General features: G+C 37.4%; 1 protein-coding gene across 12 annotated transcripts in view; it reads left to right on the forward strand.

The window, feature by feature from the left end:
* cacna1ea (calcium channel, voltage-dependent, R type, alpha 1E subunit a) overlaps positions 1-15,193 on the forward strand; it is a 160,053-nt gene that overhangs the window by 110,462 nt on the left and 34,398 nt on the right. For all 12 annotated transcript variants that reach the window (XM_082188979.1, XM_082188981.1, XM_082188975.1 and 9 more), the window contains 9 exons: positions 4,623-4,726; positions 6,158-6,340; positions 6,883-7,055; positions 9,067-9,170; positions 10,415-10,530; positions 11,040-11,093; positions 14,106-14,195; positions 14,381-14,590; positions 14,687-14,799. In XM_082188979.1, the coding sequence (XP_082045105.1) occupies positions 4,623-4,726; positions 6,158-6,340; positions 6,883-7,055; positions 9,067-9,170; positions 10,415-10,530; positions 11,040-11,093; positions 14,106-14,195; positions 14,381-14,590; positions 14,687-14,799 (1,147 nt within the window). The remainder of the gene's footprint in view (positions 1-4,622; positions 4,727-6,157; positions 6,341-6,882; positions 7,056-9,066; positions 9,171-10,414; positions 10,531-11,039; positions 11,094-14,105; positions 14,196-14,380; positions 14,591-14,686; positions 14,800-15,193) is intronic.

A 15,193-nucleotide genomic window follows, 5' to 3' on the forward strand; every position in this document is an offset into this window, starting at 1 on the left:
TTTTTGTTTGTGTGTCTTGTGTTCATGCACCTCTCTTTGGCAGTCCATCTCATCTCGTGGGGTTGAATGGGATGGAGTTTAATTAGTCAGCAACAGGAGTGCCACGTGAATTGGATTATGAGAGAATCGAGGATTTTTAACTTTGGTTGAGATGTTGGAATGGACGGTTCATCCCAGGTTACACACATGGCATCTGTCAGAAACTGAATGCCGATAAAAGCTTCTCTCACTCACACACTAATGCTCTTCTCATTTCCCTGCATGCTGCATCACAGATGAGTTGCCGTTTCCTGTTAGGTGGCAAAGCAAATAAAAGACAACATTAGCATTTTATAATGAGCCATGCCCTTGATGAGTTCCCCCTTAGAGAAGAGGGATTCTATTCATTCTAATCGGACCAACAATAATCATATCACATTACAATGTACTTTTCTGGCCTGCATCTTAGGAGGGTGCTAGTAGGGATGGGTATGATGACCCGCACAGCAATGATCAATCAGGAAAATGTATCTATTGCGTTCCTCTGTAAATTCACCCTTCATCTTTGAATTTTCTTCACCAGCATATATTGTATTGTAGATGTATTTATGTATATACACTGCTCAAAAAAATAAAGGGAACACTTTTTAATCAGAGAATATCATCAAGTCAGTTAAACTCCTGGGATATTGATCTGGTCAGTTAAGTAACAGAGGGGGTTGGTAATCAGTTTCAGCTGCTTTAGTGTTAATGACATTAACAGCAGGTCCACTAGATGGGCAACAGTGAGACAACCCCCAAAACAGGAATGGTTTTACAGGTGGAGGCCACTGACATTTTTTTCCCTACTCATCTTTTCTGACTGTTTTTCACCAGTTTTGCATTTGGCTAGGGTCAGTGTCACTACTGGTAGCATGAGGCGATACCTGGACCCTACAGAGGTTGCGCAGGCAGTCCAGCTCCTTCAGGATGGCTCATCAATACGTGCCATTGCCAGAAGGTTTGCTGTGTCTCCCAGCACAGTCTCAAGAGCATGGAGGAGATTCCAGGAAGACAGACAGCTACTCTAGGAGAGCTGGACAGGGCCGTAGAAGGTCCTTAACCCATCAGCAGGACCGGTATCTGCTCCTTTGTGCGAGGAGGAACATGATGAGCACTGCCAGAGCCCTACAAAATGACCTCCAGCAGGCCACTGGTGTGAATGTCTCTGACCAAACAATCAGAAACAGACTTCATGAGGGTGGCCTGAGGGCCCAACGTCCTCTAGTGGGCCCCGTGCTCACTGCCCAGCACCAGGGAGCTCGATTGGCATTTCCCATTGAACACCAGAATTGGCAGGTCCGCCACTGGTGCCCTGTGGTTTTCACAAATGAGAGCAGGTTCACCCTGAGCACGTGACAGACAGGAAAGGGTCTGGAGAAGCCGGTTTGGTGGTGGGTCAGTGATGGTCTGGGGAGGCATATCCATGGAGGGATGCATAGACCTCTGCAGGCTAGACAATGGCACCCTGACTGCCATTAGGTATCGGGATGAAATCCTTGGATCCATTGTCAGACCCTATGCTGGTGCAGTGGGTCCTGGGTTCCTCCTGGTGCACAACAATGCCCGGCCTCATGTGGCGAGAGCATGCAGGCAGTTCCTGGAGGATGAAGGAATGATACCATTGAAGGGCCACCACGCTCACCTGACCTACATCCAATAGAACACATCTGGGACATTGTGTTTCGGTCCATCTGACATCACCTGGTTGCACCTCAGACTGTCCAGGAGCTCAGTGATGCGCTGGTCCAGATCTGGGAGGAAATACCCCAGGACACCATCCGTCGTCTCATTAGGAGTATGCCCTGACGTTGTCAGGCATGCATACAAGCACGTGGGGGCCATACAAACTACTGAGTACCATTTTGAGTTGCTGCAATGAAATTTCAGCAAAATTGACAAGCCTGCTACATCATTTTTTCACTTAGATTTTCCGGGGTGTCTTTGAATTCAATCCTCTGTAGGTTGATCATTTTCATTTCCATCAAACGATGTGGCATCCTTTCGTTCATAACACATTACCCAGTCCATATTAGTATAGATATCCAGCATGACATTTTTCCCCATTGAGATCTGATGTGTTTTCAAAGTGTTCCTTTAATTTTTTTGAGCAGTGTATGTATGTATGAATGTATGTATGTATGTATGTATGTATGCATATTTGTGTGCTAATATGTATTACACTTTTTATAATTTTATTTTGGTTCTTGCAATCCAATAAAATTGGATTTGTATGATAAATTACTTGTGATCGTTTTGGATAAAAGCACCTGCTAAATGATTAAATGTGTAATCTGCATAAAGCAGATCAGCATGAAAATTCATGCTGGTCTTTTCAGCAGGGTTTCTAAAGCATGCTGGAGTTCAGATGTTGTAAAGGGTGTACAGAGATCTCTTTTTTTAAGATCAGTGACACTTCAGGTAACCCTTAGCTTTTTTATTTCTCTATGTTGTATTCTGCCCTTTCCACACTCACCCAATCGGTGCTATCACTTATTGTGGCCCCCTGCAAAGTGCAAACACACACACATTTACTTGGCTGTGTAAATGAGGACATACCATAGACCAGGGGTATTCAATCAAAGATTCCAGAGGTCTGGTCTCTAGATTTCCGATTATTAGATAACCTAGAGATTGGCATGGAGTACTTTCCATAAGACCATCTCTCAATGCAAATCAAACCAGCTATTAGGCTAACTGAAATAAAACCATGCCAAACTCTAGGTATGGTGAAGGCTATGTGATGATGTGGGGCTATTTTAATTCCAAAGGCCAAGGGAACTTTATCAGGATGCATAGTATCCTGGATCCATGAAGTAACTGGCCTTTAAAAATAAAAATCTGCCTGCCTCTATGGGAATTTAACATAGGGGTGTCCAGACTTATGCACCCTGTATTTTAAGGAAGAACATTTATTTATTTACGATACATTATTCATTCACAAAGAAAATTGGTGTCCTTAAAGGTTGGATTTTTCCTAATTTTTTTAATTAAGGCATTAAGTTCAATTTCCAAAAGATGATTTTTTATTCCTCTTTTTAGTCAACTTTAGCATGGGTGTCTAAACTTATGCATAGCACTGTATAAATATATATATATATACATTTTTTGTTTTTTGGGATAGTTATATTTCCATCTGTGCACTGTGGGCAGCAGTAAAAGTTAAAAAATAAATTTAAAAAATCCTAAATAGTCATCAAAGGTTAAAAAAATTGGGTCCCGAGAGCCAAAGCAGTGGCATCTGAGAATTAATTTTTTTTTTATATTTCATCATTTGAGCCCAATTGGATATGAATATTAAGATCAGATGTTTTATTAGGCTATTATTTTGAAATTCACCCCCTATGTATGGCAGAAGGCCATGAGACTGCTAAAATATACTGTATGGGGGTTCAGGGTTTTCCTCTTGAAGTCTGGATAATTTTTTTGTTTTGCTTAAAATAAGTATCTACTAAAAATAAACAAACAACGTACATAATCATAAAAATGATCTCATGTGTAGGAAACAAAGTTAACTAAGAATTTCAAAGTTTTAATGGTCTTTCCTTGCCATCTACAGATATTTTGTTTTCCCCCAATTGTAACTGTTTATTATGAAATGCTCTTAACATGCTGATTACTAGGCCTAATGCTAAATATACTGTAGATTAAAAAAAAATAGTTTTGTCACAAACTTGGTTTGAACGGTCAGAGTCATATACTGTATGGCAGATTAAAATGACTATAATTGCAGCATTCTCATTTTTTCTGAATCGTTTTAGCGAAAGTATGAATTATTTATTTATTGGCTGCTCTCCATGTTTCTGCTACTGTTGTTAAAATATCTATGTCATCTGTTGCTCTTGTATTGCTTTAAATCTTTAGCAGGGAAGAGAAGCAACGTGTACGGAGCGGAAAGGGCTTGAATGAAGCTCATTTGGCTCTAGATAAAAATATTAGAGTGGCAAATGATCATTCCCGAAAACAGCCCTGAGTGTTGTGCACAGCTTCGTTGTTTTGAAGTGCTGCTCACTTTAAACTATAGAAACGGTCAAATGGGGCTACAGTTATTTTGTATCGCTGTACATTTTTAACCAAGCCGGGGTACAGAACCGGACCGTGGTCCTCTATTGTCCTTATTTGACATGATAACTTTGGTTAACAATAAGTAAATCCACCTCACCAGCTAGACGGTTTGTTAACAGAAGTTCAAACACGAAATTCTAAAGATGGCTGCGGTCTTCTCAAGGTCTATACGTGAAATAAACGAGTGGAATGAAAGACAAGAGATGACTCATTGTTCATGCCTGATGAATATCACCTGCATTTAGAAGAAAGCTGTGAATCAGAAGTGACCCTTAGAAAGTGTGCTGGCTGTCATTCATCGAGAGGGATTACCTCATTAAAGGCCACATGGTTTGAGCACCGCTGCTCTAATTACTCCCCTGTATCTACAGTATCACTATGAATCATCACTATAGCGACGATTACCATGTCACTATCGATGGAGATTGTGTAGTTTACCCAACATCATCATTAACATATTTGTGAAATATTTATATATCCTGCAAAACTGTTGTTTCGTTTCCTCGCCTAACCTATGTTTGTTTTTATTTTGTTAACAGGATTCTGGCCACAGCAGGAGCCCACATGAATATTTCATTAGACCTGCGAACGCTGAGGGCTGTGAGGGTATTGCGGCCCCTTAAACTGGTTTCTGGCATTCCTAGTATGTTTACGAATCTATATGAAGTTCTTAATCACACTGTGTTATTTTGTTTGAGAGAAGTATTACACTGCGTCCTAATCCAGGTGCAAAGCGATAAAACAAGAAGACATAAATCCAACCGCAAAAAGTTATATGCATCAAGGCATTTTGTTTGTTGCAAGATGTCTTTTTATCTGGGTAGCTGCACAGTGAAATATCTTTAGTCCAAAATCCCACTCCAAGCATCTGTAACCTGTCACATCACAGCGGGTTAGGACACTGTGTAGTCATTTCCACATTAAAGAAATGAATAGTACATTTTCTAACCGGCTCATTGGAAAAGCGTTCTTCTACCTACATTTCTGCAAAACTCCAATACATAAAATTCACTGCAGTTTCCAGCTGAAATGAACACTAGAGGCAGTAAAAGTCTGAATTACTATAATATTGAATGTAAAAATTTACAGATTTTTATACAAACACTTAAATTCGACTCAAGGAAGTTTTTATAATAGATATAAAAGTTATAATACTAACTTTGTAATTACATCATGTTTTTACTCGTTCAATACACATTTAAATGGTGTTTCTTCAAACATACATTAAATATTGAAGAACAGTAAAAATAATAATGAATATGTAATATGGTGCATATATTTATCAAAATGCTCCTATAGAGTAATTTTTTCTTGCTGACTAACAAGTTTATGGTCACGGAATGTAACATTACATGACATATTGTTCACAAGCTGTTTTATTGCCATCTTTTGGTACATTATCAGTGGTAGCAGTTCAGACTAATATCACGTAATTTACGTCTCTACAATGATTTGTTGATATACCAAGGGAGGGTAACCTCCTCTGCAAAGTATTTTTTCTCAACACTCTAACCGCTGAAAGTGAAATACTCTATGGTGATTGGCAACATTTTTTACCAATGGAGGCAAAAGTCTTCGGCTATGGATTTTGCTGTGCCTCCCTTGCTTCTTCTCACGAGCAGCCACTAATAATAACCTCAAAACACTTTTACCATAGTACATGATTTGTAAAGTAATAGATTTTTGACATTTACATCACATAGCCAGCTCCATATATGTGGCTTTTCTGATATAATGAGCTTGCTCGGTAGCTCACCTGCTACAGCTGTGCACTTCTGATGGGGAGCACACAGGGACGAGTCCCATGGGACACTAATCATGATAAAAGAGCTCAAAGACTTGTAGAAGCAGCAAAAATGACATAGTTGCTTCACCAAATGTGTTGTTATCTCATGTTTGCCTTTGTTAACACTATTGGTTAGGTTTACTGTAGGTGTCGCAAAACATGCAAGAAGCGCAATATCATTTAGTAAAAATGTTGCCATGGGCATAAGCCTAGGTTGAAATTTTAATCATTATTTGTGATTAATACTAATGTTTATGTGTGATTGATATATATTTTTATGTTTTTTAGGTCTGCAAATAGTTCTGAAATCCATAATGAAGGCAATGGTGCCACTGCTACAGATTGGTCTGCTGCTGTTTTTTGCCATTCTCATGTTTGCCATTATTGGACTAGAGTTCTACAGTGGAAAACTCCACAGGCAATGTGTACCAGGCTTTAAAAGTAAAGAGGATCACAAACTGACAAACACAAGTAAGAACATGCGATATCAGATGTTGGGATCCAGTGTAAATCTTTAGAGTACTAAAAAAGAAAGAACATTGGAAACAGACTTTCACAAAAATTTGAATGGGAATTTTTTTTATAAAAAAAAAAAATTTCTCTGAAACTTCTAGCATCTAGCATCTTTTAGGGTCACAAATAACTCATTCTTCTAAAAAGAAATTACCATAATACACATGCATATTATTAAATAACAAAATATAAGATTAGTATTGACAAGAATAACATTATTATAATTTGCATGAAAAAATTAGGGGTCCATACAGACCTGGAAATTAGAGTCTTGGCTCCTCCTCCCATACATGAAGTAAACGCATCCTCTTTCTGTGGGCCTCCTCTATTTGCTGCATGATAGCCAACAGGAAAGCAAACAGACAAATTACACAGATACATTAATCAAAATTAAACAAACATTTGACATAGATACATTAAACAAAATTAAAAAGTCAATCACTATACATTTAATATTCAGTACACGAAGAAAATAAATGTGTCTCTCTTATTTCCTCTAGGCTTATCTGAATCTGAGCAATGTGGGTTCAAGAAATGTTCTGAAAATTATACCTGCAATAACAACTGGCCCGGACCCAATGATGGCATCACTCAGTTTGATAACATCTTATTTTCCATACTCACTGTCTTCCAGTGCATCACCATGGAAGGGTGGACAACCATACTCTATAATGTGAGTTTCTGCCTCAGCTGATCTGTAGCAGTTCTGTTTCTGTATTATAATCCTATTTAATAAAAGTATAATCTTAATGTAATGCAATGTTTAAGCATTACTTCACTGTTAAAGATCTCGTTTAATTTAAAAACATTTTGTTTTTAGATTAAACAGGGTCATCAGCAAATGAGTTTGAAATCTTTGTATTTCACATTTTATGCGGTTTAATTGCTCGTTTTACATACGCAACAATTCGCATTGTTTGAGGTTTTTGGCAAGTAATGGGTTGGATGAGTTCAAGCCTTGTCTTTCTGAAGAAATATAAAGAAATGTTTTTGTTGGTACCATGGCTTTGTGATAAGCGTTTGTACTGGGAGATGTTGATCCTTGGTGCTCATGCAGGCAGATAACATTTGCTTTGTGTCCTAATCCCATTCCTTCTCTTCACCCCCAAAATAATAAATAAATGGCAAAAGAAAACTCCACCCTTGCAGCTGTGACCTGTCATACTTGTACACGGGTCTTACACACAGTATGCAATACTGTGTAGCTTTTCCCTGTTTTCTGATCTTCTTACAAGCCTATTCAGGCACAATAACATCTCTTTTTTCATAAGTCATGTTTGGAAGAGTTTTCTCCAAATTGCTCAAAGCACTGAAAATTGAGAGGTGTTAGACAGTCCTAACACTGGAGCTTTTGGTGGAATGAGGTTAGGTGGTTGACTTTGATCAAACTACTGTCATTTATATGCTGAGCCAGCTCTGATTTTCACTTTCATAGTGCTGGTTTCTGAGCATGGACTTCTGGAGGAGGACTTCCTCAGACTTTAAAACAATCATGCATTTAGTTTGAGATTAAATTGTTTATTTAAAAGAAATCGAATTTGCCTTGATCTAGGCCCGGCCCACTGGCATCCAGTCGCATAACGGCTGACATTTGCCTACAATGGATGTGTTGCGTCGCGTCCAAATAGACCTGTGATTCACTTTTGAGTTGTGACCCACTGCTTGATAAACACTGGTTTAATCCCCTCCTGGAGCTAAAATATATTACTAAAATTAAAACAGAACAGTTTTACAAAAATTTTATTTTATTTTTTAATTCAGAGCACACATTTTAGAGGTTCTGCTAAGATAGTTTACTTGTATTTTGATCAAGATTTGTTGTTTGTCTTTGGCATAAAATTACATTTTCTTGCTGCTAATTTTACTGCTTATATACAGTAAGCACCCTCAAATTCAGTAGATATGGGGGATTCAGTAGAAAATGTTTCACCTTGTAAAAAGTATTCGTTGTGAGTCTAATTACAATAAAATTAATTTTAAAAATCATGATCCTGTACTTTTGAATGACTGGAAAGTTCATTTGAAAATTCATTGGTCAAATTGTCTGGGAATCCTGCTTTTTAAAGTACTGTTTCTTTTTTCATAATCCATTCTACATTATAAACAAAGCACAGATATATTACTTAATAATATTCATTTATTTATTTGATTATTGCATAGGACAGTAAAGACGCGACAGGAAGCATTGTGGAGAGATAGGAGGATGGGATCGGAAAGTAACACAAGTCGGGATCTGAAGTGCAACCACACTGTGTCAGAGCGCTGTCCACAATGCTATCAGCTCTGACATACAATAATACATTTTACTAATAGATCGAGCAGGTTTATCCAAGTCCACGTTGTTTTTAATCAGTCATGTGGTGTCATACATGTTGACGCGAGTCATGCTGCCACAGTTAGACTTTTTTCACACTCATAACTGAGCTGTTGCAACTGCATCGGGATGTGGGGAACACCCTCTCAGCTCAGCTGGGCAATGATGCCACCTTCCCACGCAGTGATCACACCCTTTGCATGGCAGAGCAGAGCCCCGCTGAAACGTCACCATTACAAGGGCAGGGTTTATGGTTTTCAGACCTTTTCAATCTAGGAAATCTAGGCATTATAATACTGCAAATTCAAAGTATTACTTTCTTTGTTTTGAAGCTTAAGAACTGCACACTTCCTGTTTTGTGTTTGCACAGACCAACGATGCCTTAGGCCCTACATGGAATTGGCTCTACTTCATTCCTCTAATAATAATTGGCTCCTTCTTTGTGTTGAATCTGGTATTAGGAGTCCTGTCAGGGTGAGTACTGTTTTCCTCAATGATCTCTAAGACAAACTGGCACTACATCTAACCTGATGTCTGAGCCGACCCAGGGTAATGAGTTTTATCGGAGGTTAATGTGAAATGTATTAACTTCATCTCTAGAGACTAGAGGTAAGATTAAGTTACTACACACACAGCGACCTTATCTCTTTCTCTTTCTACACATCTATCTTTTCTCTCTTTGTACATTGACTCTGTGTTCACATACACTACCGGTCAAAAGTTTGCAATCATAGAGTTTTATTTTTTATGTTTCTTAAAAGGCTGCATGTATTTGATAAAAAATACAGTAAAGCAGTAACCCTGTGAAATATTATTATTATTTAAAATGTCTGTTTTCTAGTGTAATATATTTTTAAATGTAATTTATTCCTGTGATTGCAAAGCAGAATTTTCAACAGCCATTACTGTAGTTTTCATTGTGACATGATCCTTCAGAAACATTTTCCACAATAATATTTAGCAGCAAAGAAAAGTTTCTTGAGCACCAATCAGCATGTTAGAATGATTGGCTGCTGAAAATTGCCATCAAAGGAATATATTACATTTTATAATATATTCAAATAGGCAACAGGGATTTTAAATTGTAATAACATTTCACAATATTACTGTTTTTATTAACCAGCACTGCTGGTTTCGGAAGTAATTTTTCCATTAATTCATTTTTTTTAAAAGTCTTTGTTACAGAATAAGCACTGAACCAAGCTAATCAGCTATGATGTGAATCACAACTCTACAAATTTTGATTTGAAGCAAAAATGTTTTTGAAAATCAGAAAAAAAGACAAAGATACAAGACTGTGTCCTTAATGGCTTTAGTGATAGAAAGAACTACAATCCCTTTAGGAACAGCATAATGTCCCATAAGGAACAGGACTCAATTACATCATTCGAAGTGCTTCATGGGAGTGTGGAGAGTGTGCAAAAACTGTTCACTTTGTTTCCATTTTTCTAATTCTGACAAAGTCAAAAGAGATGTTTCTCCATAGTTTACAGTGTTTAACAGTGAAAATTAAATATGCTTATGTAGAAGCCAGAAGTCAGTGTGATTTGAAAAAAAATATATATATATATGTATATATTATGCAAAATGGGACACAGCCTCCCTATCTCTGCCTTTCATTCCTTCACTCTGTAGGTGAAACACTTTGATAAATTAAGTGTGTCCCATCCTTCTGGTTCTTCTCTGTGTGGGTAATTGTATGTTGTTTACTCCTGTAGGGAGTTTGCTAAAGAGCGTGAGCGAGTGGAGAACCGAAGGGCTTTCATGAAGCTGAGGAGACAGCAGCAGATCGAGAGGGAGCTGAACGGGTATCGGGCCTGGATTGACCGTGCAGGTACTCTTACACACTGAGCTGGTGAATGAACTGGCAAAACTAATAAAGTAAATAAAATCTGTCAAAACACTGTGCCACAGCATCGCCCCATTTTACATCGGATGCTGAGTACTGTTCAAAAGAGACACTTGTGAAAGAAAATGCACAACATGAATTATATTTCATTTTGGTTTCCTTACCAAATTATATTATCATGCCACACATTTGTGTAAAACCAGCATTATTTGAGAATGATCCAAAGAGCATCTTGTGCTTCACTTGAAACAGGGAAATCTAACCTTTAAAAAAAAAGTTCACATGGTCTTCCACAAATACACATATTTAATTATTAACCTAGAAATAGCTCAGAATCTTTTTCTTTCTTTCTTATATATCTTATATATTTCTTATTCATTCATTTCTTTGTTTAACTTTTAATATCCACGATTAAATTAGATTTTGAATGACAGTTTTTCAGTTTATTGTTTTCATAACTTGTTTCAAATTTAAATTCATTTTTTATTTTGCAGAGGAGGTTATGCTTGCAGAAGAGAACAAGAATTCAGGACCTTCTGCTTTAGATGGTGAGATGTTTGACCTCTGTTGTTTTTCTCTCTCATTTTCCCACGTAGATTGTGGGATGCAGTTTTTAATTATGTGTCAGGGTCATGTGATTATTTTGAACACCCTTTTGTGCAGTGTACACTAGTACATCCTAGTAAATATGCATTCTCTCTGTTCCAGATTTGATCATTTATCAGAGTCCTGCACATTGGCAGGTGAAATGCTAATATTTGATGTAATCAAATAAGGTGGAATAAGATTTATGTTGTCATTTCTGGTGCGGGTTGGGAATTAATAGGCATTAAGAATGAATAATTTACTAAAATATTCTTGATATTCTATGACAGTAACGGCTCATATTTGGCTACATGTTCTTTTAATTTATGGAGACCTATAAGCGTCTATATAGCCTATGGTGTGAGTTATGCACATTCAAAGTAACCTGTATGGGTAGGTTGTTCACATGATGTAGGCAACATCTGACAACAGATGCACATTCTCATATTTTTTACTGTTAATTATTACCATGTTGGGGTGCATATTTTTCTATGCCTCGACTCAAAATGCCTAATATTGGTTGGATTGATTGTGTTGCATGAGAAAATAAATATTTTTTTGTCTACCTGATGTAGTAGATTTAATACGGGTGTGGTTCGGGTCACGATCTGTATGTCAAATGGACTGGGTCGGGTACGGAATTAAATTAGTGCTGCTGTCGGATAACAGGTCGGGCAGGTGCGGGTTTACCAAACAGGACCTGTGCAGGGCCCTGTCATTTATTCAGGAGCCTGTTCTGGTGTATAAAGCTTGTTATGGTCACATAAAGCAGCACAGGGATTATATTCAATAGACTTATGTCACAATGAACAAAAAAAGGTAACATTTTATTTTACAGTGTCATTGTTACATATGTTACATGTAATTACTGTAGTAATAACTATAAATTTTGCATAATTACATGCAATTAACCCTAAACCAAACCCTCATCCTAAACCTAACCCTATAGTAAGTTCATGTAGTTAATTGTTATTACTCAGTACTTAAATGTATAATTACACTGTAATACTGACACCTTAAAATAAAGTGTAACCCAAAAAAACATGATCCTGGCGTGCATCTGTGAAGTGAAAACCCATCCGAACCCTGTATAAGTTGACGGATTTTCCCCAGAATCAAACAAGGATGTTTTTTTTTATTATGAAATGGTGATTGACAACTTCCCAGAGGCTGTGTGAATGGAAAACAGGCAGTTACCATGGTGAACTCCTATTTCAATGCCCCTGTTGTTCTACTGTAAGTGTAATAGTCCCATCATACCATTAAGGACAATTGTCTTAAAAATAACTTGCCCCTATATGGAAAAACCTTTTTAGAGGGTCAGGAGAGGCTGAGACCTATTCTGGCCCTTGTATATGGGGTTTGACAGCAATAGGTATCCAGATAGCACTCTGAAGAGAGTTTAAAAAATAAAATGTAATTGCAGGGATGCGTATTTAATTCATTGTTACCTTGACAACAGCAAAATATAACAAGCGGCTTTATTTGCAGTTTAATTATTATGCAAAATTCACTTTTATAAGATGTTTGAAGACAGATGTGTGTCCACTGTGCCTATAATTGTAAAAGTCCACCTACTCCTTTTTTTATAATCCACATAAATCATAAACAGTCTCTCCAAACGAGTGGTTCCAGAAGCCCCGCCCCTGACTGGTGACGATCTGCCCTATTAGTATAGATCCCGCCCTGAGTGAGCCTCAGCAGTCCGCCATTTCTGTTTCCTCACTGTAGAAGCTGGAGATATACAATGTCTGCACCAAAATAAAAAGTTGAATCAATTAACTCCACAACAACTACATAAATGTATCCACTAACCTTTCAGAAACATCCAGTTGCATTGTAAAAGTTGTAACTTCTTTCTGAGTCTCTCTATCAGTGTCCGACTCCTGTTCGAACATGTAAGGCTGAACATGGCTACAATTTCTGTCATTTTGGCTGCGTGACATTTTCCAGTTTTGTTGTTGCTGGAGTATCTGTAGCACAAGCTGCAAAGGATCCACCCTCTTCTAGAAAGGGGGCCGGGAGCAGCAGCTCATTTGCATTTAAAGGGACACAAAAACGGCGTGTTTTTTTCTCACACCCAAATACGGGCAAAATTGACAAGCTGTAATATATTATCCGTTGGGTATTTTGAGCTGAAACTTCACAGACACATTGTGGGGACACCAGAGACTTATATTACATCTTGTGACAAGGGGTATAATAGGTCCCCTGTAAGTTATTTCATGTTGATGTCAAATAAAATATTTTATCATTATAAATGTTTGGAATACTCTAACTCAGACTTGTGAAATGCTCACCTGATTGGCAAGTTTTTGTCATGTTCTGACAATAAAGAGTAGTTTAAACCTAAATAAACGGTCTGGTTTATTTCACAAACGAAACCTTTAAACTTGAAAGAAATAAAGATTTGACATTTATCGTGATAATTATCAATATCGACTGATATGAAAGATTTTATTGTGATATTTTTTTGCCCATATTGCCCAGCCCTATCGTGTGCTAATCTGGCTTGATGCAACAAATTTCTAGCGATATGTAGTTTTTCTGTCGCACTAAAAGCAAAAATTCACAGCAAAATCATTGCCAGTCAGAATATATTTGATGTTTATGATGAGTTTGCCTCATGGATAGAAAAAAAAAACACTTTATACAAAGTTTCAGATAATATTTATGTAGTTTGCTTTGGCTTAAATACAATAATAAAATAAAAGTCCATTACATTTTCCAGACAACAGTGTTGTCTTTTTCTCACACAGTATAATTCTTTATATTAAAAGTCTTTAGACTTTTGAAGAAACGTTGTGAAAGAAACGTTTGACTTTTGCAGATTACAGAAATGCAAATCATCCGATTGTCAATATGCTTTTATTTATTAGAGGTTTGATTTATTCATTTGTTAATTTATTTAGAGTAAAATAACTTTAATATTAAAAGATAATAAAATATAAATTATTTGGTACTTCTATTCTCAGTGCTTAAAAGAGCCACCACCATAAAGAGAAGAGGGGTGGATGATGTTCGGAGAGCTCCAGAGGAACAGTATGCTGACATCTCGTCTGTAGGTGAGTGGCTTCCTCCCCCAACTCAACCTCATATCCTGTCTAAATTATGCCCTGACCCTCAAAATACGGTGCATATTTACCTGTGTCAGTATGTGTATTCAAATTAAATTCACATAGAACTGAAATCATATCCTAATTCATTCAAGAAGTATACAAAAGTGGTTTTAATTTGTTTTGTTCATCAGGGATGCCATTGAACAGAGTCAGCATACGCAGTGCTAAACGAGGACCAACATCCTATTTCCAACGGAAAGAACGCATGCTACGGATCTCCATTCGCCGTATGGTGAAGACTCACACCTTCTACTGGATTGTTCTGGGTCTGGTGGCCCTCAACACTCTCTGTGTTGCCATCGTACATCACAAACAGCCTCATTGGTTGTCTAGTCTTCTCTGTAAGACCACAACCAAAATGAAACTTTTCACGCTATGCGTATGCTGTCATACATGATCAAAAGTCATAACCTTAAAGTGTTTCCTTTCTATTGCAGACTATGCAGAATTCCTGTTTCTGGGTCTGTTTCTTACTGAGATGTTTCTGAAGATGTATGGACTCGGGCCCAGACTCTATTTCCACTCATCCTTCAACTGCTTTGATTGTGGGGTAAGTGTATTTTCTGTCTTCCTTCCCATAATCCTCTTTGAAACGAAGATGGCACAACAGGGCAAGTGTCGAAGAGGATCAAGCTGCTAAAATTTGTGTTCAGAAATTTTTTTTTAATCAAGAAACATAAAAGACATGCAAAGAAATAAGAGCAGATGAAACTGTAGATCTTATTTGATCTTTTAACACTCTGGGCACTATGAACGCGTCTCTTATTGGAGGACCCAGCACTGAATATCAATATATTGCTTAGAAACTAATTAAAATTCAGTTTTAGTTCTGGACTGTGCCACTTAATATATAATGATTCTCTGTTGGCTAATCTTTATTTTTAATCAGAACATTTGTAGCTGGCCCTTTCCATGAATACATATCCCATTACAGTTTTCTGTTT

The sequence above is a fragment of the Leuciscus leuciscus genome, assembly GCF_965113295.1.
Source record: "Leuciscus leuciscus genome assembly, chromosome: 13".
Classification (NCBI taxonomy): Eukaryota; Metazoa; Chordata; class Actinopteri; order Cypriniformes; family Leuciscidae; genus Leuciscus; species Leuciscus leuciscus.